A 23,876-nucleotide genomic window follows, 5' to 3' on the forward strand; every position below is an offset into this window, starting at 1 on the left:
AGGACAGCAGAGGGCAGGGCCCTGGTCCTGCGTTCTCGGTCCTGCGTTCTCGGTCCTGCCAACCCAACTGCCTCCTGTGAGCAGCCAGCCTCCACTTAGCAGACAATGAGGAGCCTGTCCATTCAGCCAAGATTTTTCTGGGCCCCCCAAGGTGGCACCAAAGGCTCCAGTCCCCTCTCCTTCCGGTGCGGAAGTTCCCTCTGTATCCACCCGAGGTGGGAGGCTGCCCCAGCCTCCGGGCAGTCCTGTCCCTCAACTGTCCACAGGCCCCAAACGCCGCAGCCACGCATCTCCAGGCGGCGCCCTCCTCCTCCGGATCGCACCCCAAAAGGCAAGCTGGGGTGCAGCAAGGAGCTTCCCTAGCCCAACGCCCACCCCCGCCCCGCAGAGCACGTTAGAGGCAGCACCTTGACTGCAGCTCCAGCCGCCACCACGAGGGGCCAGGGCACAGGTCTCCTGCAGGTTCCCACTGCCCCAGGTACGCCTAGCCCGGTTCTAAGGGGTGCTGTTTGCTTCCCACCTGCTCCCGCACTAGACCTGAGGTCGCTCAGGAAGGAAACTGGCCTTCATTCGGTCCGCACTGTCACTCCAGCCTGGCACACACTAGGTGCTTAATAAAGGTTTGGCAGTTGGATGGATAGACAGAACCTGCAGAAAGGCAGACGTTTCGGACTCGCCGTGCATTTATTCAGCAAACGTTTATTAAGCTCCTACTGTGGGTCAGGTGCTCTTCTAGGGGAGGGAGAAACGGCAATGGACAGGTCATGCCCCGTCCCCATCCCCAGGTCCTCACCTGCTCTCAGCAAACCCCTGCGTTGGCCACTAACTGGGCCTCCTGCTTCCCCTCCCATCCTTCCTGCAGCGGCCAGGGACCCTCTGACCTGCAAGTCCCCCCTCACCTCCCCCACTCAGTCCACGGGATCAGCTCCTGTGCTGCAGTCAGGCACGGGAGGCCGTCCAGGGCTGTCACCGCAGCCCCTGACCCTCCTGGTCCTGGCTTCCTCTCTCAGTGCCTCCTTGTCCCCCCACCCTGGTTCCTGCTGGCCTCCGCGCACGCGGTTCTTCCTGCCTGCCTGGCGCATCCTCCTGGGAAGGGTACTGGTGGCAGGCTGCCTCCTTGCAAAGCCCTCTCTGCCCCTGGCTCTCTGCTCTTCCTTTCCACACCCTTCGGCAGCCGAGCAATTGCACTGAAATGGAAACCGGGTCAGGTTGCCCTCCTGTTTCCAACCCTTCCATGCTTCCCACAGCCCTGAAAGATAAAACCCCTGCCTGCCCGGCCTCACCACACCCATCTCTGCTCTTTGGATGGACCCTTCTCCCTCCTGCCTTGGGGCCTTGCACCCGTAGTACCTGCTGCCTACACCTCTCCTCCCCACCCTTCTGCCTGGCCCAGCTGCTCCCTTCTGGGCTTACTTAAAGGCCGGATCCTTAATGAGGCTTCCCTGAGCCTCCCGCAAATGAAGCCCCTCCCTCACCGCAGCATCTCCTCCTCATACCCCAAGTTTGTGACCTTCCAGTTACTGTGCGACAGTCTGTGTCTTGTCCAGTTCTCCTCAGAGACCAGGGGAGACCAGACCCTGGCCACACCTTAGGATCACCCAGAAGCTTTTAACAAGTACCAGAACAGGGCCCCAGCCAAAACCAATGAAAACCAGAGGGGTCTGGGCACAGCCCTGCTCTGCATCCAGACGGGCCCGGCCAACCTGCCACAGGTGCCTTCTGCCCACAGACCTTGCGGTACCTCATGGTTTTCTCCATTGGCTTCCCACTTGATCAGAATTAAACACCTTTGTCAAGAACTTAAAATCGCTATTGGAAGGAGGTGGAGATGAGAAAAATGGAGAGAGAGAGAAGGCACAAGAGAAAGGAAGAGAGAGAAGGCAAATGAGAAAGAAAAAAAAGAGAGGAAATAGGATGCAAAAAGGGAGACAGAAATTCAAAGACATGAGAGCAAGCAAGAGAGAGAAGCAGAAGGAAGGAGGAGGGAACAGATGAAGGGGAGGCGGAGGGCAGTGTCGAAGGCCACCATCGTTCTGCTGTTCATTGCTATTTGGATTTTGCTCCAGTACCCAAGTTGACTTCCATTCAGTTCAACAAATACTTTCTGAGCACCTACTATGTGGCAGGCTTTGTCCTGGGGCTGGGACACAGCCATGGGCAACACACACAGACCCCTGCCTCGAGGAGCAAACATCCAGGGGAGGACTTCCGAGGTGACGCTATACCCGCTTCATGTCACAAGTGATGAAATCAATACTCAGAGAGGGAGAGTGACTTGTCCAAGGTCACACAGCACACACAGGGGGAGAACAGGACCTGAACTCAGGTCTCCGAACTTGATCCGGGCCTTCTCTCCCCCTTCCTGCCCCCCTCTGCTCAGTGTTGCCAGCCCTCCCTGCTTTTCAACACTCACAGGAGCATTTGCCTGTAACTTTACTTGGCTTTAGTTTTAACGTGTAATTATTTTGAAAGAAGAAAATGAGGAATACAGTGATATCCAAACACAAATATGACAAATGTGTGAAAATATATCCCTCTGGGCTTTGTTTCTATGCATAGACATTTAAATTCTTCCAAAAGTCTGTTTCTACAAAATGTTGACTTTTGCGTTGTGCATTTTTCATGTGGTGGTATCGAAGGATCATTTCTCCACAACTTCTTCTGTAATGTGGTGTTTTAGGGCTGCCGAATAATCTCTGACGTAAGGAATGCCTTCACTTACCAAATCAGGTCCCTCTGATCAGACATTTAGGTTGTTTCCAATATTTACCAACTATAAACAGTATTGAGGTACTTTTAATATATGACAAATATTCAGAATACAGTGGAATCTTGAGGTTTTGCTCATTCGTATTTTTTTTTTTTTTAAGTAATGGACCTTTTTTGTAAGACCACGGGCCATCTGTATTTCCTTTTTATGTTATTTGTATGTTCGTGGCTTTTGCCTATGTTTTGTTTTTTGACATTATCGAAACTGTTTTAAAGCCCTTGCTCGCTGCAGGAGTGAGTGACAAATGTGCAACGGGCACTTCTGCTCAGGTGCAAGCTTTGAGCAGGAAGGGGTTGCCTGGACTCAGGAAACAATGAAGAGATTCTCATACCCGCCACCAGGGGTCGCTCTATTCATATCGCTGGGGCCGAGAAGCTGGCCTGAGCAGCCCGCATTCCCGAGGCCACTGTCACAAGGAGCGGGGTCTCAGCTCTGGGATGACAGCCTGACACTGACATTATAAGAGAGTGACTTTTAATCTCTTTATATGAGCCTCCTTGTTACCCTCCAGGACGGGCCACTGCCCCAGGGTGTCCCTTGCTGCAGCGGTCATCACCCAAATTGCCCTTTCTGCTCCTGTGTCTATCTCCCCTACAAACTTTTGAAGAGCGGGATCGCCTCCCCAGCCCCAGTGGCCGGCACGGTGCCTGGAACATACAGGATGCCCAGTGCACGCTTGCTAAAAAGCATTTGGACACATCTGCAGATAGCTTTGCTTCTCTTGAAAACCAGAGTCCTCTTAAATTTTCTTTCACCTGGGATTCTGACCAGAGACCCCTTCCCCAAACTCCTCCCCGAGTTGGGCGTTTGTCCTCGCAATGGCCGTTCCTTTGGGGACCTGGACTCCAAGCAACTTGTTCTAGAAACTATAAACTGTGTGATCCCGGGCAAGGCATGTGCCTCCTCTGTGGGGTTGGGGACAAAAATCACTGATCCTTGCCTGGCTACCTCCCAGTATCAAGGAGATCCTGTTTGGGGAAGTGCTTTATAAATAGGAATCAAATAAAATATCTTCTCATAACGATTACCCTCACCATAAATCACACCATGACACACATCAGATGTAACCAAGGGGCTGGTTTGGGTTGGAGGCACCCTAATAATTTGTAATGATTTTCAATATGATACACACTTCCCTGGGGCTAGACCTCCCTCTCGTTTCCCAATTTCTATACCTCACTTCCCAGTATTGCCATCTTAGGCTGGTCCCTTCGGCTGGAAGTTTCCATTTCCCATGGGCAATGGAGCAAATATCTTCTTTTGGCCATTTATTCACTGAGTCACTTGCTCACCAAGTATTCCACAGCCTGTGGGCAGGGGCTGGGATTTATGGCTGAATCAGACCCAGTTGGTGATGACGATGAAGGCACAGCTTTGGGGGGGGGTGGGCAGCCAGGCCCAGCACAGTGAGAATTAGGGTCACCAGAGGTGGGTCATGTCATGATGGGGGCACCAAGGAGGGAAGGAGCTGACGTAAAATCAGGAAAGTCTTCTTGGAGGAACAGACATTCTCACCAAATGGAGAGAAAGAAGCAGGGGTTTACCAAGGGGCCGTGGGGAGCAGACAGTAGAAGTCTCTAGACACAGGGAAAGTAAGCAGGCTGGAGGAGCCTGGCATATTTAGGGACCTGCAGGACCTCAGGGTGGCCAGGCAAGGTGGGAGGAAGGGGTGGTCAGTGAGCCAGCAGCTAGAGCAGCTGGGGCCTTGAATGCCGTGGTTAGGAAGTGGAGCTGGATCCCAAGGCGATGGACCTGCTGGGGGCTTATGAAAAGAGATCATTTGGGGGTTACACCGTTATCCAGAGAAAGGTGCTAAAGATCTGCCACGTGGCTCTTAACCATTCTGGGTCTTGCCCCTTTGGAAATGCAATGTCAGCCTTGGGAAATCATGCATGCATGCATGCAATGCTCTCAGAACACTGAGTACAACTTCATACATGCACAGCCATGGCCACAGGCCAGACCAAGACCTGAGGGACACCATCTGGCTTTACAGTTATCAATAGATTCTAGCATTTTAACTTTAAAATTGCAAGCCATGCTGCCCCATGAGCTGGTGACTGGCTGGCATTACCCATCTCTCCAGCGCGCTCTCTGGAGGATTTCTTCCTTTCAAGGTGGCCCTTTTCGACTCCAAGGTGCTCAGAGTCGGGGCTGTCAGTGCCTTCTGAGAGTAGGACAGTTTGGAAGACTCTGACATACCCTGTGGCCCTGGGTCCGTTCCCCATTCCAAACACCAAGATCCCCAACAGTGACCCACAGATTGTCAGGCCCCTTCCCCCTTCCTCTGTCTGCACCCTCTTTCTCCAGGCAGTCTTGTCATCCCGTGCAGGCAGGGGTCTTGTCTTACTTCCCAGCCCTGGTACCAAGCTCAGGCCTGAGTACACCTCGTTGTACGGCACCCGTTAAATGCTGATTTGGGACCCACTGACCACTAGTTACCAGAGGAGCAGAGCATGGCACTCACAGGGTCATCTCAGGGTCAGCCTGCCGGGGCGCAAATCCTGCCCCACCACTTAATATCTCTGGGACCCTGGGACTCTCTGGGCCTCCACTTCCTCATCTGTAAAATGGGGGTAAAATAGTGCCTCCCTTGAAGGTCGCTGAGGGACAAAATGAGTGGACAACAGATGTAGAGCACCAGAGATGGCGTCTAGTGCAAAGACTCCCTCATAAATATAGGAATCGTTTCGTACCCCCATGAAGCCGGTGAAGAAGCACATCAAGGAAATAGAACTGACAGTTCTACCGTTTCATGGGGCCTCATAATGGTGCATCCAGGAGGGTACTTGTTATGAGTTAAATTGTGTCCCCCCCCAAACTTCCTAAGTTGACTCTTAACCCCCAGGACCTCAGAACATGACCTGATTTGGAAATAGAGACACAATTGATTAAGTTAAGATGGGGTCATTCGGGTGGGCCCTAATCCAATATGACTGGTGTCCTTATAAAAGGGGGACATTTGGACACAGAGATGCATTGAAGGAAGACAATGAGATACAGGGAGAAGACGGCCGCCCACAAGCTAAGGAGAGAGGCCCGGAACAGATCTTCATTCACAGGCCTCGGAAGGAACGACCCTACCCACACCTCGATCTCGGGGTTCCAGCCTCCAGGACTATTGTTGAAACCACACAGTTTGTGGTTCTTTGCTAGGGTAGCCCCAGGAAACTCTCATAGTACCTACGTTTCTATTTGCTCAATAAGGAAATTGAGGCATAGAAATAAAACGACTGGCAAGGCTCCCGGGGCTCCTAGAAGGCAGGGGCAGGCTCCAGGCCCACCAGTTGGGGGAACTCGGCCCTGTTTGTCTCCATCTGGGAGAACTGCTAACGTCTGGCTGGAGCAAGAAGCTGGTCACCCTGGTGCCGAGAGATCATCAGCAAGGGGATGGGAGCCACTTTCCAGAAGTGAGAGCAAGCCACACAGGAAATGCACAAACCACGATGAAAAGGACACCGACGGCCAAAGCAAGCCCTTGCTAATATCACTCTCCCAGCCCGGATGCTCACAGGCTGCCATTTTAGATTGCTAAAAGCCAGGAGCAGTGACCGTCCCATGACACTCTATGCTGAAATGGTAACTGACATGTGTTCCATCTTTAAAGGGCTCTTGCATTCACGCTCCCATGGGCTCTTCACTCTGACACACTCAGAAGACAGCAAGTGCTGCTACCCCTTCACCCAGCAGAACCCACTGCTTCTGGCCATACCGGGTCCCACCTGCCATTTTAGAGCATGAGCATCTCACCCCAGTGTGTACGGCTCCCATGTTTAAGGATCAGCATTTTCTATTCCACGGGCCCCTGCTTCCTCCGCTGCTCATCTGATAACAGGCTGGCTTCTCCAGATGCTATAGAGGCAGAACTGGCTGGGGACCACACTTTATGGGAAATTTAGGGAATTTTTGAGAGACTTTGGACTGTGCTCAGCAGCCTCCAGCAAAGTCTTGAGAGCATGCAGTTCTCCTTAGGCATTGGGTCTTTTAAATGATATGGCATGAAACATCGAGAAGGTCACAGATGCATGTCAACAAGGGGCTTATAACTGATGGCACACAAGCTGCCAAACGCAGCCACTGACACTGCCCCAAACTCCGCAAGAACCAACGCTGGCCCCAGCATCTTAAGGTAAGGACAGCATCTTGGAGTCACAGCCTTGATCTGGCCCGTGTCCCCTTGTTGGCCCTAATACTTAGGAGCTGCATGCCTGTGGGTCAAGTCACTTAACCTCCTGGGTCTCAGTTTCTCCATCTAGTCAGTGGGATAATAGCACCTGGCTTGCAAGGCTGTACTAAAGATTAAATGAGAGAACACAAAATGTACAAAACATTAGGAGGCATCTCTAAAATATTTAGGTATTCACCCTTTTCCTTAGATAAAAGAAAGAGTAGCAGTGCACGGGAAGGCAGAAAGATTGGGAGAATAAGGATGTAAGCCAACAGCCTATATTAAAATCTTATGTTTAGGAAAATTACAGAAAGGATTCTAAATGACAATTTCCATCTCTACACGATTTATTTTCTGAAATTACAACAAGGTGCCAATATTAAAGGTACACTATATTCCTTTTACCTGGTGAACATAATGGAGGAAGAACGAACAGGACACGTAGAAGTAACATGAGTAGGATGAAGTACTAAAAAGATAAAATATAACCACAGATAAACTCATTATTAAAATGATCTAGGCAGGATACACTTCATTATCTTGAGAAAACTAAAGTTCCAGTTAACTTGAAATAGGTTGTCCAGGTCCGAAGATAAATTTGATTTTTTTTTTAATGAGTAATCTTCTTTGGGCTAAGGTGGCTCCCTTATTTTTCCTTAAATGCAAATTAACCCAGTGGAATCTTGATCTCTTGGAGGGAGCTGAGTTAACTCTCCCTTTACAGGGAGGCAGCCTGGTGCAGGAGAAACAAAGCACTCTGGACTCACATCCAATTTGGATCAAATTCTAGTTCTGCCTCTTCTGAGCTGTGTGACAACAGGTCAGTGCACTGCCTCTCTGACCCCCAGCCTCCTCTCTGTGGAGTGGGGACATTAATAGTACCTGCTTTACAGTTTTATGAGCATTAAATGATGCCTTTGAAAACACCGTAGGGTGCCAAGCACATGGCAGGAGTATCTTAAACGGTAAGTTTTTGCTCGTCTATCAGTTAGGTGATAACATCAGTGTCCAGCCTGCTCTCGGCTCCAGAGCTTAAGAAACTTGCTCGGGGTCACACAGCTAGCAAATAGGAGAAAGAGAAAGGGGCCGAACCCTGCATGTTCTCTACTGCACAGTCCTGAGGGCCTCCTGTGTGCTGCTGCTGGGGCGGCCGCTACAGAAGCCATCTGACCTGGACCTGCCCTCAAGGGGCTCACAGTCTAAAGAAGGAGAAATGAAGATGCACGTACAGCACTGGCACGCTGGGACCGTGGTCACCTTTGGAGCTGTGAGGGAGGTGGGAAAGGGTGATCGCTTTCCCAGGGAGGAGTGGATCGGGGTGGAAGTCACGAGACCATGACAGTTAATGTCATACTGAACGTGGAGGAGCTCGCCCAGCACGGGGCCTGGCACAGGCAGGGACCCATCAAATGTCAGATAGATGGACGGACAGGAGGAAACAGACGATGAGGGATGAAGGGTAGCTGGTTGGCTGCCTGGAGAGTGGCTGCAAGGAGAGATGGACAAGCAGATGGTCGGGTGAAAGGGATGATGGAGTGTGGGCAGAGGAGTGGGTGGGTGGGTAAACAAGACGGTGGATGAGGGCACGGACAGGTGGATGGTGGCTGAGCAGGTGGGCGGATGGTGGTGAGGTGGCTGGGTTGGTGAACAGGTGAGTGAAGTTGTAGGGGTGGATGGGTGCCACCAGGTGGGTAGATGGGCGGATGGAATGAAGGATGGATGAACGGGGCTGGTGGGTTGGAGGGGTGGTTGAAGAGGAAAACTGGGGAATGACGGAGTCCGTGACTTGACCAAGTGGCAGAAAGTTAGAGAAAAGCAGAAAATCACTCGTGCCCTGGGTTGCGGCCACTTACCAGGCTACAGTGACCAGCAGGGGCCGTGCTGAGCGCTCTCTCTCGGGGGGCCTGGGCTCCCAGCTCCTCTCGCAGGCACGTGTTTTGCTGGGCGAGCTCCTCCACCTGGCCCTGCAGGCCGATCTCCGACAGCTTCAGCCCATAGATGCAGCAGCGCAGCTCCTCCAGCTGCCCGCGGAGCAGCCGCTCGGTGGCGCGCTGCTCCCGCAGCCGGCGCGCCGCCTGGTCCCGCTCGCGCTCGCCGCGCTCGGCCCTGGCCCGCAGCGCGCGCGGCTCCGCGGCCTTCTCGGGAGCGCCCCGGGGACTGGCCGGGCCTGGGGGTCGGGGGCCACCCGGGTTCGGGGCGTCCAGCTCGGCCAGCAGGAGGCCCGCGGCGTGGCAGAGGCGCCGCACGTCCCGCTCCAGCCGCTGCACCTGCGCCCGCAGGATGCGCTCCTGCTCGCGGGCCAGGCGCAGCTGACGCCGCTGGATCCGCCGGCCGCGCTCCAGAGCCGCCGCCTGCCGCCCCAGCGCCTCGTCCTTGCGCCGCAGCCGCTCCCGCAGCCGCCGCAGCCGCCACCGCTGCCGCCGGGCCGCGCGCTCTTTCTCCTGAACCTACGGGTTGGCGGTGGAGGAGGGCGTCAGGAAGGCGGCCGGGGACGCAGCGTAGCTCGCATTGAGCCTGTCTTTATTTGAAACTTCGATATTTTGTTGTTCAGCGCGCTTTTTCTTTTTGCATTAATTTTTGCGTTAAGACATTGCTGCAAAATATTATTTATCTCGATGACTGTTTTTTGGCGCCCCTTTAAAGTTTGCCCAGGAGACGAGTGCCTTACTCACCTCCCCCTAGTGTGGGCCCTGCACACCCGTGAGCTCCCCGAGTTCTTGGAAGGAAACTGTGCAACGGGCAGGATGGGGATGGGCTGGTGCACACTGGGAGGGCCAGTGGTTCCAACATGTAATTCCCCCACACCAGTTTGTAAAGAGCTGCCACCTGGACCCCCCTGAGTGTCCCCACTTCCCCACTTGCAGAACTTCCCAGACCTCTCCATTTCCCAGTGCCTACAGGGTTAATGCCTGGCCCAGTAAGGATCAGCTGACCATGACTTCTGGCTGGTGAGACAAGACCACCAGTGTCAAAGCAGTTGTTCCTTCCTGTGAATACGCCCCGTGGAGCTACTCAGAAGTGACCTGCACAATGTCACATGACTAAAAGTCACTGAACCGCCACGTACTTGACTCAAGACCTTTCCTTTTTCCGCTTGGCCCGCTGCCTGTCCAAGGAACACATCTCCCTGTTCTTAAACCTTGCCCTCCCCCCCACCCATGAGCTGTAGGCTGGACTGGGGTGACCCATGCACTGCAAAAATGGGCGTCCTTGCCTAATTTTCAGAATTAATTTATGCAAGTGGGTAGAACTGCCTTCATGTTAAGCTCTCTTTCAACTGCTAGTGCCTGCTGCCGATGCCCAGTCACAGCCACGAGAGCTTGCAGAAGACAAAACAAACAAGCAAGAGCAAATGGGAAAGAGGAAACTTGGGAACAGCCTGGCAGGCTTTGTTTGACAGCGTGTTTTGGGGGGAATTGGGGCAGATAAAATTGGAGTTAGACTCCCTGCGAGGAAAATTGCTGGGGGTCTTCCCGATGGTATGAATCCTGTAATCGGTGATGCTGGGTGCACGGTGCCATCATCTGGATGGGTCTGCCTTTATCACCTTTGGGAATGACCACGGGTCACCACAGAAGTGAGGTGTCTTTGTATGCAAAGGATTACTGCAGATATTGACAACAATGGGGCAAATTGCCATTTGGCAAATATCAGGTACAAAGCGCAGAGTTCATGCACTCCTGCAAAATATGCTCTGAAATGCAGATAGTTCTGGGGAGAGATTGAGGGTTAGTGTCTGGGCTGGGTTGAAGCTGGGTCAAGTGGTCTCCGAGGGGACCCAAGCCAGACCCCTCACCTCTCCGAAATTTTGCCCTTCATCTGGAAATGGGGTTTTGTGACAGGACATTCCCAGGAGCATCCAGATTACAGGAGAATGCAATAAAGAAATGTGTGTGGGCCACATAACTGCAGGTCCTGCAGTGCCCCCGAGCTCGCTAATGGCATTTCCCTTGCTTGTCACCCTCATCCTCTGTCTCCCCATCATACTAGGAACCTCTGGTGATTGCAGGACTGTGTCTATTCACCTGGGAAACCCTATATGTATATAAGGCATGACAAAAAATATTAATTACAGGATTTTCCACGGAGAGATTACATTCTTGATGGTGGGATCCCACATAACACTACTATACCTCGGGTTAAAAACTCTCGGACACTGACGATGATGTGCTGTGAACCAAGGAGGATGAACTCAACTTTCTGCACCTGAAGTTCAATGCAAAGGGGAAAAGTGGCACTTGCATGTCTCCGTGGCATCTCAAAGAGTAATTTCAATTTAATTGAACTTCTTATCTTTCCATGCTTCACTTCTACTTCAGTTGAAAGCTAATCAATCTGGTGTTTTTCAAACTTTCTGGACTACTTCCCATGGTAAAAAATACATTTAAGAACATGCCCCGTTATACATATGCACGTGTTGACAACTGAAACAGAAGTTTCAGGAAACAGCACTCCCCTTCGTACACGTGATGCCCTTTCATAATTCCTAGTCAATTCCATTTTTAAAATGCTGGTTGTGAGTTACGGAATTGATTTCACAACCCACTGACGGGTGTCAACCTGTAATTTAACAGTCACTGTGCTGCCGTGTGAGTAGCAATTTACTGAAACCAGATGCCTCTCGGGATCTCTGGGTCTCTGCCTGCCAAGTCTCTGCCCTCCAGCCTTCATCATCTCTCCCCTGGAATATTTCAGTAAAGATTAGTAATTACGAAGGCAGCTAGGGCTATCCAAATGCCTACCGTTGTGAGTGTTTTACACGTATTACCTTCCTTTACCCACACAACAATTGAACGGGGTTGGTACTGTATCATTCCCATTTCACAGATGAGGAAACTGAGGTTCAGAGAGGTTAAGTCACTTGGCCTAGATCACACAGCTCATGAGTAGCAGAGCCAGGGTTTGGCTCCAGGCATCTGCCTCCAGAGCCTATCCTCTTAACCACCCACTCCCTCTCCAATCACGCTCTAACTTGCCCACTGCCCCTGCCGCCTCTCTCTCCCATGCAGTTAGAGTGATATTCCCAAAAGCTCTGACTATGAGCCTCTCCTGCTAAGGTCCCCCTAAGTCCTGCTCCCCCTTGCCTCCAGAATTTGGGTCATGCCGGGGCCCTGGTGATCTGTCCTCCCTGCAGCCCTCTTGCCTCACCAACTCTGTCTCCCCACCACACACCACATTCCCCATGGCTCCCAGCATCCAGCTTTGGAGTTACTTTTTTCCCATCTGTGTCCCTGCCCGCAAGCCAGCTCCTGAGGGCAGAGACCCCGCATCAGTCCTCTCCTTGTCCTTAGGGCAGAGCCGGGTCCCCTGATGTCAGGCACCAAGTCCGCAGAAAGGAACCTCTGGCCAGAGCTCTCAGCAAGTGCACAACCCCTGCATGCCACCCAGTGGATCCCAGCCAGAGCCCTATGAGGCGGGCAGGACAGGATGGGAGCCCCGTTTTACAGATGGGGCAGCCGAGGCCCAGGGAGGCCACGTGACCTTGCCCAGGTCCAGCGGCCCCTGCTTGCACTGTTAGAATTGGGACCTCTCTTACCCCCTCCTGGCTAGGCTCTCCGCCCCACTGTCTATGTTCAAGGCCAGCTGCTACCACGTCCAAACCTATGGGGTGACTCTGCTGGGACAAGAAACAAGTACTGGAAAGAAGGAGGAGGGACTCGGTACCTGGCTGGCGAGCTCCCCCTGCAGCACCTCCAGCTGCTCCTGGGCCCGGAGAGAGGCACTTCTCTCCTGGAATACGAGGGCGCTCAACTGGTCCACCTTCTGGAGGAGTTTCCTCTCCGACAGCTCCAGCTCCTGAATTCTGTGCATTGAAGCAGCAAGGCGCTTACTCAGGATGCAGTAAGCGTGGCCTAAGGTTTTCACAGACACCAGGATCATCTTTTTTTCTTCTGTTATTTGGCCAATTTGATATTCTGACAAAATGACATTTTGTAAAACATTCATACCTATCTTTTTGAAGATAATCTAAAATACTTCAGAGACCTCTTTTGAATAATAAGGCACTGGGAATCTTAACAGTGTTCTCATCCCTAAACCAGTAATCCCCAGTTCAGGTCATACCAATGAAGAAGGACTGAACCAAACATCTGAACCATACATCTGCATTGTCTCAATTAATCCTTACAGGTGGATTCCCTTCCCCCTACTTCGCACATGAGGAAACAGGATCAGAGAGGCCAGGCAACTTGCCCAAGGTCACAGAGCATTATAGAGTCCAGGCTGCATGGCTCCCAAACTCATGCTTTAACCCTGTGCTCTGTTGCCTCCCATTTAAGCTACATTATTGCAAATCTCTTCTAAGGAAATGACTGAAATGCAGAAAAAAGGTTTCTGCGATTTAAAAAATTAATCTCTGGATTACAAAAGTGAGAGGTTGGAAATGACCTAACAGTTAGGGATGGCTAAGCCACCTGAAGTCTTCAGCACTTCAGGAAGTGCTGAAGTTGTGTCATATGCAAAGTAATACCCAGGCTGGAAGTGAGCCCTGACCTCAGCTACATAGAAAGGAGGAGCACATGTGAATGGAGGGAAGCCGGAAGGAACATCTGCCTACTGGTCCCATGAGGAGCAGAGGAGCCACACAGACTCACTTGTCTGTCTCCTGCTCGTACCTAGTATCCAAGTCCCCTCAATGTGCCAATCTTACTTCTATGATAGAAGACCATGAAACACGTGGAAAGTACATTCTCAGCCTACATGGACAAGCTCTGCACAACCTCACTCCTTTACCCAGCTCCACACCAGGTGACCTGCTCATCCAGGACAGACTCTGCTTCCCTGGGTGAGGACTTAGCTTTGCCTCCTGGCTCTGCCACTTACCTGCCATGAGGCCTTAACTGGGCTCATTCACCACTATGACCCTCAGTATCTTCATCTGTAAAACAGGTAATTGCACCTTGCTCAGAGGGTTATTGTGAAGACTAAATAAAGTGAGTCACTATTATTAATAATAGGGCCAAGAGTTCCCTCTCCTGCTCTAGTTTTGAGGCCCTGGGGGAGGGTCTCTAAAGTGACAGAAGGGAGGGTGCCCTCTTGTGTAGATTAAAATTAGGTTCCTTCCAAAATGAACCAGAGGAGTGGCCGCTCATTAATCAGTCAGAGGCTTGGGTGGAGTGCCTTCTGATGGATTATAAAACGTGGTGATATCTGAATGGGAAAAGAAAAGTTTAACTTTTTAGTTTTTGAGACTAATCTGAAATGTTAAATCTGGGACAATATTTAATTCTGGTATTATCCCTATACTTAAACTAGGCAAAAAATGACTACTTTCACGGTGACAGGCTGAATAACAGCCCCCAAATATACCCACGCCCTGCTCCCCGAAACTTATGAATGTTACCTTAAGATGCAAAAGAGACTGTAGATGTGATTAACTTAAGGAGCTTGAGCCGGAGAGATTATCCTGGATTATCTGGGTGGGCTTAACCGCAATTACAACTGTCCTCATGAGAGGGAGGCAGAAGGGGAGGCCATGTGACCACTGAAGCAAGATGCTACCCTGCTGGCTTGAAGATGGGGAGGGGCCAGAAGCCAAGGAATGCAGCTACAGATGCTGGAAAAGGCAGACACAGGTTTCCCCTACAGCTTCTGGAGAGAGCACAGGCCTACAGACGCTGTGACTGTAGCCCAGTGAGACTGCTTTAGGACTTCTGCCTCCAGAACTGAAAGGCAATGAATGTGTGTTGTTTGAAGGCAGCACGTTTGCAGTAATTTGTTTTAGCAGCCATAGGAAACATATACACACACAAACAGGAACTAGACAATGAAGTACCATTTTTCACTGATTAATGACAAGTTAAAAAATATATATTACAGTGTAGAGCTGCAAAGAGTGCTACGGAACTGGGAGACTCCATCAGGGAATATCCACCAGGATAAATCGGGCAGGCTGCCTGGGTGGTCCCAGCGCCCCATGTAGCCGGGTGTGTGACCACGGAGAAGTTACTTAAGCCAACACCTTAATTTCCCCATCTAGAAATTGAGGATATTGCTATTACTTCATTTTCAGTAATTTATTTTTAAGGATTAAGTCTGTTAATACGCGTCAAGCATGTAAATAGTGCCTAGCTCAGAGGAAACACTCAACAAGTGTTCAGCTATTATTAATTTTGTTACATTTAGATTGTAAATGAATTTGCAGCGATGATAGTGTTATGGAGGTGGGAGTAGGGTTCTCGTTCTCAAATTTCTAACAACGTGGTTGCATTAGTTTTGCAATAAATACTTTTAAATATTAACTTTTTAACTGAAGTGAAATCCAATGTACACTATCAATCTTTTACTATCCCTTACTTAGAGCAAACCCATGGTGAAATTAGCCTGAAATCTATATTCACAGTTGTGCATTCAGACCCTGGCTTCAGCTCTTAGTGACACTGAGTAATGTATTTCATCCACTGAGCCTCAGTTTCCTCATCTGGAAAAGGGGATCATATCACTATGTGTCACAGGGGTCAAGGGAGCAGCGATGGAGGCATTGTGGGGGGAGGTCAGCACTGTGCCCTGCGCCACAGGCTCTTGATAAGCCTTAACTCTTTTTTCTCCCAACCCCTGACGCAGATCCGGCCTCCCCTCCCGAAGCCCTGCTTCTACCGGATGGTGCGTCCCACCTTCAGAGAACTGAGGACACAGCTCACATTTCCCCACAGGCGGGTCCAGGACACCGCCTCCAGGATGTCCTCACCCCAGGCCCCAGCCACAGAGGCTCCTCCTCTCCGTCACTCATGGTGCCTCCACGCTGCCTGTCTCTCCCTCACATAGAGAGGTCCCCTCTGGCAGGGGTTTCCCACCCATCTTTCCCAGGCCTGGTGACCTTCTGGTTTTCACTGCCATGTACAACCTTGCGTGAGTTATACTTCTATCTCTCCAGGGCTGGGGCCCTGCCTTTCCAGCTCTCAACCCCTAGAACTCATGTTTTGGGCTGAATATGTCCTCCCAAATTCATATGTTGAAGTTAGCTAACCCTAGTACCTCAGAATGTGACTGTATTTGGAGATAGGGCTTTTAAAGAGGTAATTTAGTTAAAATGAGGTCATTAGGGTGGGCCCTAATCCACCACTATGACTGGTGTCCTTATAAGAAGAGGAGATTAGGACGCAGACATGCACAGAAGGAAGACCACAGGAAGACACAGAGAGAAGGCAGACATCACCAAGCCAAGGAGAGAGGTCTCAGAAGGAAACAACCTTGTCCACACTTCGATCTTTTACTTCCATCCACCAGGACTATGAGAAAATAAATGTCTGTTGTTTAAGCCCCCCAGTCTGTGGTGCTTTGTTATGGCAGCCCCAGCAGACTCACAACAAACAGTATGTGATTCCCGAGGGCTACGTGCACATTGTAGAATGAGGGAATGGATGAGGGAATAATAAATGGCTGAATGAGTGAATGGACAATCACATAGACTGATACTGAAGGTGACAGAATAATTTTTCTCATATGTGAATTTTTTCATGTGAAAAGTTTTACAAAGAGGAGAAAAAGTAAAGATCATGTAAATACACATTTACTGACTTGCCCTTACTAAAATGAAGGAAAACACACAAAAAATGGTGAAGTCAGACAAATTTAAGACACTTGGCTGTTGGCATATTGGTAAACCTGTCAGACCCCAGCCATAACCGTACTGCATTTCCATGCTGGGTTTCTCCTTTGATATGTATGCAAGGCCCCACCTCATTCTACTGGCCTAGGTATCAAAACAGAGCATGGGCTTTGGAGAAAGACCTGGATCCAAACACCCCACCTCTGGACCATGTCGGTTCCATCAGGAAAATAGAGCCTACGCCAGGAGGTTCAGCAGCGAGAATCAAACAAACATAGGGAATCTGCTACAAAGATGATGGAAGAGATGAAAGGCCAGACAGAGATGACAGGCAACCCAGAGGTTAGCAACTGCTGGGAGCCACTTCTGCCCCTGGGGCTGGAGGGATAGACAGGGAGGAGGTGGTGATACTGGGGCCCAGGAGCAGGACCACAGAGGAAGCCGAAAGCATGACTGAATGGCAGCCATAGTCAGAGACGTCACCCAGAGCAGAAGAGAAGGGGAGAATCCCCTGGCTTCTCCCATCCTCCTCCCTTCAGCGTCTCCCATTGGCTGGACCCAGATGGAAGCCAGTGAGCAAGGGAGCCTGGGAGATAGGCTCAGCCCCTACGATACGGAGCAGAAGAAGGGAAAGACAGAGGAGCCAGGGACTGCTGTGGCGGGTTATGGAACACTGTTTTGCCTGCATCCTCAGTCATAGAAATGATTCAACACTCCATCCTGACACAATTAGGATGCCCCAGGATTCGTACATACACAAAGAAGAGGTCCAAACGGCATATTTACCTGCTCCTCAGCCCAGACTCTGACATCACGCACTTGTCCACAGCTGCCACCAGCTTCTGTTCTGAGGATTCCAGGCGCTTCCTGAGTGTTCCCGTGCCCACTTCTTCTGGAAGACATCCCGGCTCCTCACCAGTCTCCTCTGCATCCTGGAAGATCCAGGACGTGTCGATCTTCACATCGACGTTCATTATATCAAACCCATCGCTGCTGGGGGCTCTGACAACGTAGCTGAAACTTTTTTCAGTCCGTCCTTTAGCTGTCGGCTCCATCCCAGACATAGTTCATGGGCCAAGACTTAATACAATTAAGTGAATCTGCAACATGGACTTTCTGGAGATTTCAAGGTGGCTGCAGTGCCTTCAGATTGTGCAGGAAAATATCCTTTGAGGAGGGCAAGAACAGGTGGATTATTTATGAGTGGGGGACTTGGGTTTCACCCGCAGAAATGTCATACAATATGAATGAAAGCCTCTCGTTTTACAAGCCAGCATGCCTGCACTCACCCAAAGCAGAAAAGTCACTTGGAATTAAAAACTTAATAATGTGTACAAAGAGGTAAAATAAGATCTCTAGGCAGGATCATCAGAGTGTTATAAATTCTCAGCAATGAGGCTCAAGTTTTCACCAGGTAATAAATGAAGTTCTAAACCTCCTTTCTGAGTCCAGCAAACATTTATCACAGGCTTGGAGTTTACTAGGGGAAGGGGAAGGGAAACTAGCACTGCACTGGGTCATCTCACCTTACCTAGTCCGATTCTCCTGGAAACCCCAGGAGGCGGGCATTTTCATAACCATTTTATAGATGCTGAAACAGAGGCTCTGGAAGCTGGGGGAGTTGGCCAGGCCCCACAGATGGGCAGTGGCAGAGTCAGGATTCAAATCCAAGTCTGACTCCGAAACTCAAGGGGTAAGGGATGAACCCAGATCCCGAACAGGAGGAAACACATCCTGCTGTGGAGGAGCCTGGGGCTGTATAGGTGGCCAAGGAATGACCCATCGCAGCTGGCAGAGGAGGGCAGAAGGCTCCTCCAGGCGGAGGGAGTCTCAGGACCAAAGCCCCAGGACAGAGTCAGGACAGGTGAAGGGAGTGGGAGTGGTCGGGTTTGAGTCAGGACAGGTGAAGGGAGTGGGAGTGGTCGGGTTTGGCTGGCCCAGTGCCCACACTGAAGGGGGAAGTGAGGACCCAGGACAGAAGGTGACTTGGAGCCATATCCCTGCGGGCCTTGGACTCCAGGACACGGCATCTCTGTGTGGGAAGTGGGCGGGTCCCTGGAGTGTTTAGAGCCACGGAGGGTCCTGGTCAGATCTTTGAGGATGGCGTACCGCGGGGGGTGCAGGAGGCGAGAAGGGAAGGAGCTGGCCAGGGAAGGGTGCAATAAATAGGCCTGATGCAGAGCGGTGCAGGAATAAATAGAAATTTAAACTACGGGACTTAATCCTCCCTGTTAAAAATGATGGAAGAGACTTCCCCCACCCTTTTCTGAGAGCACCTACTTTAGAAAACTCGTCGTTCTTTCTTCACCTCTTTGAAATATATGCTAATTCTTTTAAAAGCTATATAGGCCTTCTGCTGCTTTTCTGACCCAGGAACAGTGTTTCTGAAGATCCTGGGAGCCATCTCTTTGGCATGCAAACATCCAAGGAAAATAGAACCCTGTCTCCCAGTTCCTGTGGGAGGGTCGGAGCCTAACTTCCTGGTCTCCCGGCTCCAAGTTGCAAAACCACCTCCTGTCATAGAGATAGGAGAAATTCCACTTTTCTTTGTACCAAACAAATGAACAAACACAGAGGGTCACTCCAATGGCCAGGTGGATTTAGGGTGACCTATATGTAATAAGTAGTGTTGCCAAGTTCTCTTACGTGACAACAAATTATTGTCTATCCTGAGGACCTGTACGAATTGGGCTGTATCTCCTTGGCTAACAAGAAGTGAGATTCTTTTCTGTCTTTGCAAATCTCTTAGTGGACGGTCTGTGATGCACATCACATCCTGGTTTGATGCTCATTCGATGATAAAATTGTTTTCTTTCTTGTCTACCTTAGTGGAGAGGTTGTCTGGGTTGGGAGAAAATTGTGTTTTAAAGTGTATTTCCCAACCATAATGGAAAAAAAATTTTTTTAAACCCAACAAGGTCCTATTATAGAGTACAGGGAACTATATTCAATATCCTGTAATAAGCCATAATGCAAAGGAAAAAAAAATTAAAATCTACTTCCTCAAAAGTGGCTATGTAGGGTGGCGCAGGGGGCTTGCAATAGACACGGAGCGGTCAGGCAGCAGGGCAGGGTATCGGCCAAGAGGGGGCGCAGTGGGGCAACTCAGAGCTCTGGTGTTTCTTGGATGGACTCTTGGACAAATCACCTAAGTACTCATAAAAGGTGGGCGTGGGTAGTGAAAATAGTACCCACATCAAGAGCTGTTGAGGCATAAATGAGTGGCTGTAGGGTAAGCAGTGCACAGCGCCAGGCACACAGTGAATGCAGCATGCAGGCTGTGCGTGACAGGCAGAAGCAACATGTAGTTCAGATCGCCTGCCTGGGCTGTGTCCAGCTCTGCCTCTTATGCGCCAAGATCGTAGGCACTTAACCCAGCCCCCTGCAAAATGAGATGAACAGCAGTCCCCTCCCTGCTGTTGCACGAGTCACTTAGCTCTCAAGTGCCTGGTCCTGTGCCTGGCACAGCGAGCCCGCAGGGACCTTAGCTGCCAGGAGCATCCTCCAGCAGAAGGATTGATTGACAGCTGACTGGGGCCAAGTGACCACCTAAAAAGTCATGTGCCAGGCCTGCAAGGAGGAGGAAGCAGGTATTCTAGACCTTTCTTAGGGGAGCAGCCCAGAGGAAAGGTGCATCCGGGACAGGTAAAGGGCATTTGAGCCCCAGTGCCTCTGCCTGGGGAAGTGTCTTCAGACTTTTTTTGGATAAGTAACTAAGACCGTGGGCTTCATTTGGAATGAACCATCTGTGTCTGAGGGAGAAGGACAGGAACGTGGATTGCCCGTGGATTATCACCCCTGCGGGCTTCTCAGGGCTGGAGACCTGAGGGAAGGGGACAGATGGCCGTGGAACCGCTGTAAGGACGTGGCCCTGCATCATTCGCAGCCTGGGTGAGGTTCCCCAAGGCTGAGGGCGACCACAGGAAGGACACAGAGCTTGGCTGAGGGCAGGACAAAGGGGTCCCCACTTCAGATGAAATGGCAGCCCCAGAGAGACGGTGGGGAGGGGGCGGGAGGAGGGCTGGGAGGGAGGTGGGAGGAGGCCAGGCTTCTGGAGTCCGGCAGCTCTGCCCCTCAGCTGGAATCAGGGTCACAGTGCGGGGTCTGCAGGAGTCCCCAAGACTTCTCAGACAACCTGGGGGTCACCCCAAATCGGCTGGTTGGGATCCCCAATTTGGCAGGCCTCTATCAGGTCCTGGTTAAATGTGAGAAAAGAGAAACAAACGTGCTTTTCTGTACCGGAAGCGGCGGGTGGGATTCCCGCTCGTCAGCTCTTCACAAGCTGGTTCTGGAAGCTGAGGGGAGAGCAGGAGCCCCGGACCCGGAGGCTCAACTGCGGAACGCGAGAATCCAGAAAGAGGGAAGCAGGGCTGGCCAATGGAAGGAGAGAGAATGATGAATTCGCCGAGAAAGGTGCTGAGCGGGCGCTAAATCGCGGAGTCCAGCTCTGCAGGTGACCAGGGCCCCCGACCAGGGCCTGCGCGTGCGCAGTGCACCTGCAGCGCCACCCCCCGCCCCCGCTCCCCAGCCCCGCCCCCTCCAGCCCCGCCCCACCCTCCGCCCGCAGGGCCCTGGGCACCGAGTCAGTGCACCTGGGACCTCTAGGGTGAGCGGACTCTAGAAGCTTCAGCTCCCGCACACGCCCGCCTGTTGCATTTCACCCGACTCCAACTCAGTACGTGCAGCGGGGGGGGGGGGGGGGGAATGCCCAGTGTGCCCGGGACTTCCCCATTTTAGAACTGGAAGTCCTGACCTGGGCAAACTGGATGGCTGGCTGGTCACCCGCAGGGCTGGTCTCCGGGCCCACACCGCTGCCAGACGGTGGCGGCGGGGCACGGTCTGCCCCCTGGACTTTTCTACCCTGCCCCTCACTGGTTTCCATTGCCTGTACAGGACTGAGGGATATGGGGGCGGGGAGTGAGGGGAGGGGAGGAATGAAGTATGAGGTGGGAGGGGAGGGGTGAGATGGGAGGGGAGTGGGAAACAGCACATTTAAGTGGCACAGCATGGCGTCCCCTGTGTCAGGAACTTGACCTGGGCTCTCCCTTCATCCCCCCCAAATAGATTTGTGAGGAGGCTGGTGGTAAAGGGTGGACCCGGCCCTTCTCCTTTCTGTGTGAGAAACTGACTGGGGTTCCGTGGAGTCTGTAGCTCTACCACCTGGAAACCACATCTGGGCAGAAGGTCAGTTGCATTACTAGGCAACAAGCACAACAGCATTCCTGAGCTGTGTGTCTCATCTGGGCGCGGAGGGCAGAGGATGACGTATGAGTACATGAGTACGCACCTGGCGGGCTGCCAGAACTCTGAGGCCCCCTGTGGCTCTTGTGACTGGGCCTGTCCCGGGCAGGAACCTTGGAAGCGATGCCTGGGACTGTCACGAGAAATGCCGTCTCATTGTTGGCTCCCTGCACCTGCCTGTATGAGCCTCACTCCCTCGCACCTGAACTGTCTCCTGGGGGCCAAAGAGACTGGCCCCTGGTCCCCTGTGGGCCGTATGGTCTCCTTGGAGGACGACTTCCACAAGGGTGCATCAGATGCTGCCTGCTGCATCTCCTGCCAGTATCCGAGAGTCTTTGGGTCTAACTGTCTAGTTGTGCCCAAAGAAGACCTCTTGTGAGGTGCTATGTGGGAACTATCACCCCCCCATTCCACAGATGAAGAAATTAAGACTCTTGAGTGGCAAGTACTTTGCCAGTGTCCACTGCAGGGGAGTGGCTGGTCTAGGAGTGGACCTGGATGGGTCTGACTTCAAAGCCACTGCCATTGGCATCCTGTTGTCTGAGCGGGAGAGCTGAGAAGACAGAAGCGTGGGGCAGGAGGGCATGAGGCCCACACTCCTGCAGCAGGGAGGGATGGGCACTCTGTGCTGTGGGACTAGCTTCCCAGAAACCCTTGCACACCTCCTGGACTTCTGCTACTAAGTTAGCAAAGCAAGGCTTCTCTGTGTATCTTTGGCCCCAGAGAAAGCAGACGTGCTTTTCATTTTCATTTGCTGCATGGTTCCACATTCCCATTGCTGCCTGGAGTTCTCAGATGCCTGCGTTTTTCAAGCAAAGACATCAGTTCATTTGCTTTTGGTTATCAGATGTGGGAAAGTCATGGGGGCTGCGGTGGTGGTGCTTTGGGTTTAGATTTCAAAAGAGAATGATCACTTCTCAGCTGTCTTGGGTGTGTGTTTTCTTAGAGCCCCCTAATCCTTTGGTTTGGTTTGAATATCCCTCTCCATCTGGTTGGGTGCCCCTTCTGTGCTGAGCTCCACGTCCTTCTCCATCCTTGGGTTTATCCTTATGAGAACTTTCAGCTCCTCTGTTGGATTCCCTGCCCTCCTTGATTCCTTTGGTAGCCTGAATTTCAGTCATTTTAGTTTTCTCCAAAGGTTATTCTCACTAGAAATTATAGGATTGCTCTTGCAGCCCAACAAACACAGAGCAATGAATCTTTCCATCCTTGGGATCAACCCATCCTTGCCTTCAGCTGCTCCTTCCAGCAAGATGCAGCTGTCCTTTCCTTCACATTCACTACCTTCCATTTCACTTGATCTATTTTGATTCCCAACGTCTTCCTTCCGAAAGTTTGGGAGGGATCAGTCATATGAGCAGGTGCCTTTTCCTGGAGATGCTCCCCCACCCACCTGCTCACCCTAGAATAACAACAGCAACAACATCCGAAAGTAACTTCTCTTCTCCAGGATTTGCTCCTGGGCTTGACTTCCACCAGCTGGTGTCCTGGCCTCCTCAGCTGCCCCACCCAATCCATTCTCCTGGGAGGCTTGGTGCAGAGGCAGGTCTCCTGGGATCAGGAATGGCTGTCTCCTCCTCCGAGGTTGTAAGAAAGTGGGCCTGGTCTCAGAGCACTGCGGAAGGAGGCTCATTTCCCGCGGGTGCTCCAGGGATCACTCCACAACCCAGCATTTCTTCCTTGCCAGCCCCTTGCAAATTACCACCCAGATGTGAGACAGCCCGAGTGTGGTCTAGGTGGGGACGCTGTCCACCTCTCAATCCTTGATCTACAATGGCCCAGGTGCAGTCAAGCTCTGGGACTTTCACCCTCAAGAGTGATGGAGCCTGTGGCTTCCCCCTTGTAAATCTGAGGTCCCGGGGTCCACTGTCCACAGTGGGCGAGGCTCCAGCCCTCTCTCTCTGGCCACCAGCTGCTGAATTCAGCTGCACACAGATCTGGAGGGTTTTGTTGACTGGGGCTTGACTTTGGGTTCAGATCACAGGGACATTTGCAAGTCACTCTGGCTGATAGACTCCAGGATGCACACGGCACAGTTCATGGAGACATATGTACACAGTCAGTGTCTAGCCGGGCGCACACACCACAGCTAGGGGAGGCATGCTGTGCAGGGACAAGGATGCAGTCTGTCCCCAGACAGTGCAGCGGCC

General features: G+C 51.8%; 1 protein-coding gene across 1 annotated transcript in view; it reads right to left on the reverse strand.

Annotated features, from left to right (window-relative positions):
* LOC309660880 (uncharacterized protein C4orf50) overlaps positions 1-18,323 on the reverse strand; it is a 119,634-nt gene extending 101,311 nt beyond the window's left edge. Inside the window, exons 1-3 of the mRNA XM_082461951.1 lie at positions 17,272-18,323; positions 12,603-12,741; positions 8,792-9,385 (exon numbers count right to left, since the gene is read on the reverse strand). Coding sequence (XP_082318077.1) covers positions 8,792-9,385; positions 12,603-12,741; positions 17,272-17,540 — 1,002 coding nt within the window. The 5' untranslated portion in view covers positions 17,541-18,323. The remainder of the gene's footprint in view (positions 1-8,791; positions 9,386-12,602; positions 12,742-17,271) is intronic.
* Positions 18,324-23,876: the final 5,553 nt, after the last annotated feature.

The sequence above is a fragment of the Balaenoptera physalus genome (assembly GCF_965194825.1).
Source record: "Balaenoptera physalus genome assembly, chromosome: 5".
In the NCBI taxonomy this organism is placed as follows: Eukaryota; Metazoa; Chordata; class Mammalia; order Artiodactyla; family Balaenopteridae; genus Balaenoptera; species Balaenoptera physalus.